The sequence below is a fragment of the Wasmannia auropunctata genome, unplaced genomic scaffold (assembly GCF_000956235.1).
Source record: "Wasmannia auropunctata unplaced genomic scaffold, wasmannia.A_1.0 LD336033.1, whole genome shotgun sequence".
NCBI lineage: Eukaryota > Metazoa > Arthropoda > Insecta > Hymenoptera > Formicidae > Wasmannia > Wasmannia auropunctata.
This window is the reverse complement of record NW_012026857.1, coordinates 108,110-109,836: the sequence shown is the minus strand read 5'-3', so window position 1 is coordinate 109,836 and position 1,727 is coordinate 108,110. Positions and strand designations below refer to the sequence as shown.

The following is a 1,727-nucleotide window of genomic DNA, read 5'->3' as shown; positions in this document are numbered from 1 at the left end:
TATCCCCTGTGTGCCTTGTCGACTCAGTTGCTATACGAAGTTATTACGTTAATAATTATCGAGATACTAATCATTTAAAAAAAAAGAAAAATTTTACATAATGGCCAAGTTTTTGCTTCACTATGATTTTATTGATCATTTTAATAACTTTAAGTCTGTTTTACGAAACTTAAAGTTATTTGAAAAGACAATGACATTAAACTTTTGCTGCATATAATTTTGAATAATTTAAATGATTTATTAAAAAAATAATTTTCTGATTTGGAATAAAATATTTTATTATATTATATTATATCTAATTTATAATACAAAAATACTGCAACTAAAATATTACACATTTAACATGCTAAAATTTTAAATAAAGAATCAAAATTTTCTGAAATAATTATAAAACATTTATATCTCAAATTTGACCTATTAATTTAATTTTTGACAAATATTATTTAAAAATTTTATTCTCTTAATTTTTCTGAAAAAATTGCTACGTTATGGCAAATTATCTTACACACAATTATTGCGAAACTTTCGTTAATTTATAATGTTATTGTATAATCTTTTCACAATTTGTCTATCAGATAACTTATCCTACATCCAATCTACAAGCTCCTTCCAATTTCCATTTGTTTAAAACATTAAAGGAAGCTTTGTATAGATATACGGGTAATATACGACAATAAAACGGCATTGAAAGATGTGATGCATATGTGGCTTCAAAGGTAGCCAAAAACCTTTTCAGTGACAAAAGCAGAAGATTTGTGGATCGTTGCATAAATGTTTTATAAAGTTTGGCATTAAATTAAGAAATGATTTTGTATATATTTTGATAACGTGAGGATTAAATAAATTATCATTTTATTTTCTGTAGATTTCCTTTCGTATATTTTAAACCAATTGAATTTTAAAATGATGGATATACCTATTAATAATTCGTTTCTTGTTGACAGATTTTTCTCTGGACAGGCACGACGGAAAAGTTGATAACTATCAAGCTGACAGACTGCGACGAAACTTGTCCTCTGGAAACCTATTTAGAACTCGTGCGGGATGTAATACCTTCGGACAAGGAGATAACTTGTTTGTGGGACGATATATCTAGAGAAGAACTGCTGGATCTGTTTGCTGAAAGGCTAAATTTGAATTAACACACTTAATGAAATTTTATATACGAATATGAATAAAATATGTATCACATACATCAGTAAATGGGAAAGGATTAAAATGGATTAAAATTTCTTAATTCATGGATTGAAATAAATTTGGCCTCCGTGGAAATAAATGCATTTCTATTTTTTCATAATACGAATATAATATAATATTTTTTGGATTTAGATGGATTGAAACAATGCATTTCCTATTCACAATTTTTAATTGAATAACATTCATGGTGCATTTTCACAAAAAAACTTTTTTTGAATTTAATTAAATTGAAAAACTGCATTTCCTGTTAAAAAATTTTAATTAACCAGTATTCACGATTTACTTTTTAAAGCTAAATTTTTGTTTGTTTGAATGGCTTCATGCAATTGAAAATGTGCTTCATGCAATTCCTATAAATGAATACAAAGGCATTGGGCATTGAAATGGATTCAGATTTTCAGAAGTACGCATTCGCGAACGTTTAAATGAATTTTTTTCTAATCTATTTCAATCCATTCTCGTTTACTGGTTACATATATACATATATGTATGTAATTACATTTTTAGACTGAATATTGCTCTATATTAAT

The 1,727-nt window shown here is 26.2% G+C and overlaps 1 protein-coding gene across 1 annotated transcript in view; it reads left to right on the top strand.

Annotated features, from left to right (window-relative positions):
• LOC105452299 (venom acid phosphatase Acph-1-like) overlaps positions 1–1,272 on the top strand; it is a 19,777-nt gene extending 18,505 nt beyond the window's left edge. Inside the window, exon 6 of the mRNA XM_011693274.1 lies at positions 945–1,272. Coding sequence (XP_011691576.1) covers positions 945–1,142 — 198 coding nt within the window. The 3' untranslated portion in view covers positions 1,143–1,272. The remainder of the gene's footprint in view (positions 1–944) is intronic.
• The last annotated feature ends 455 nt before the right edge of the window (positions 1,273–1,727 follow it).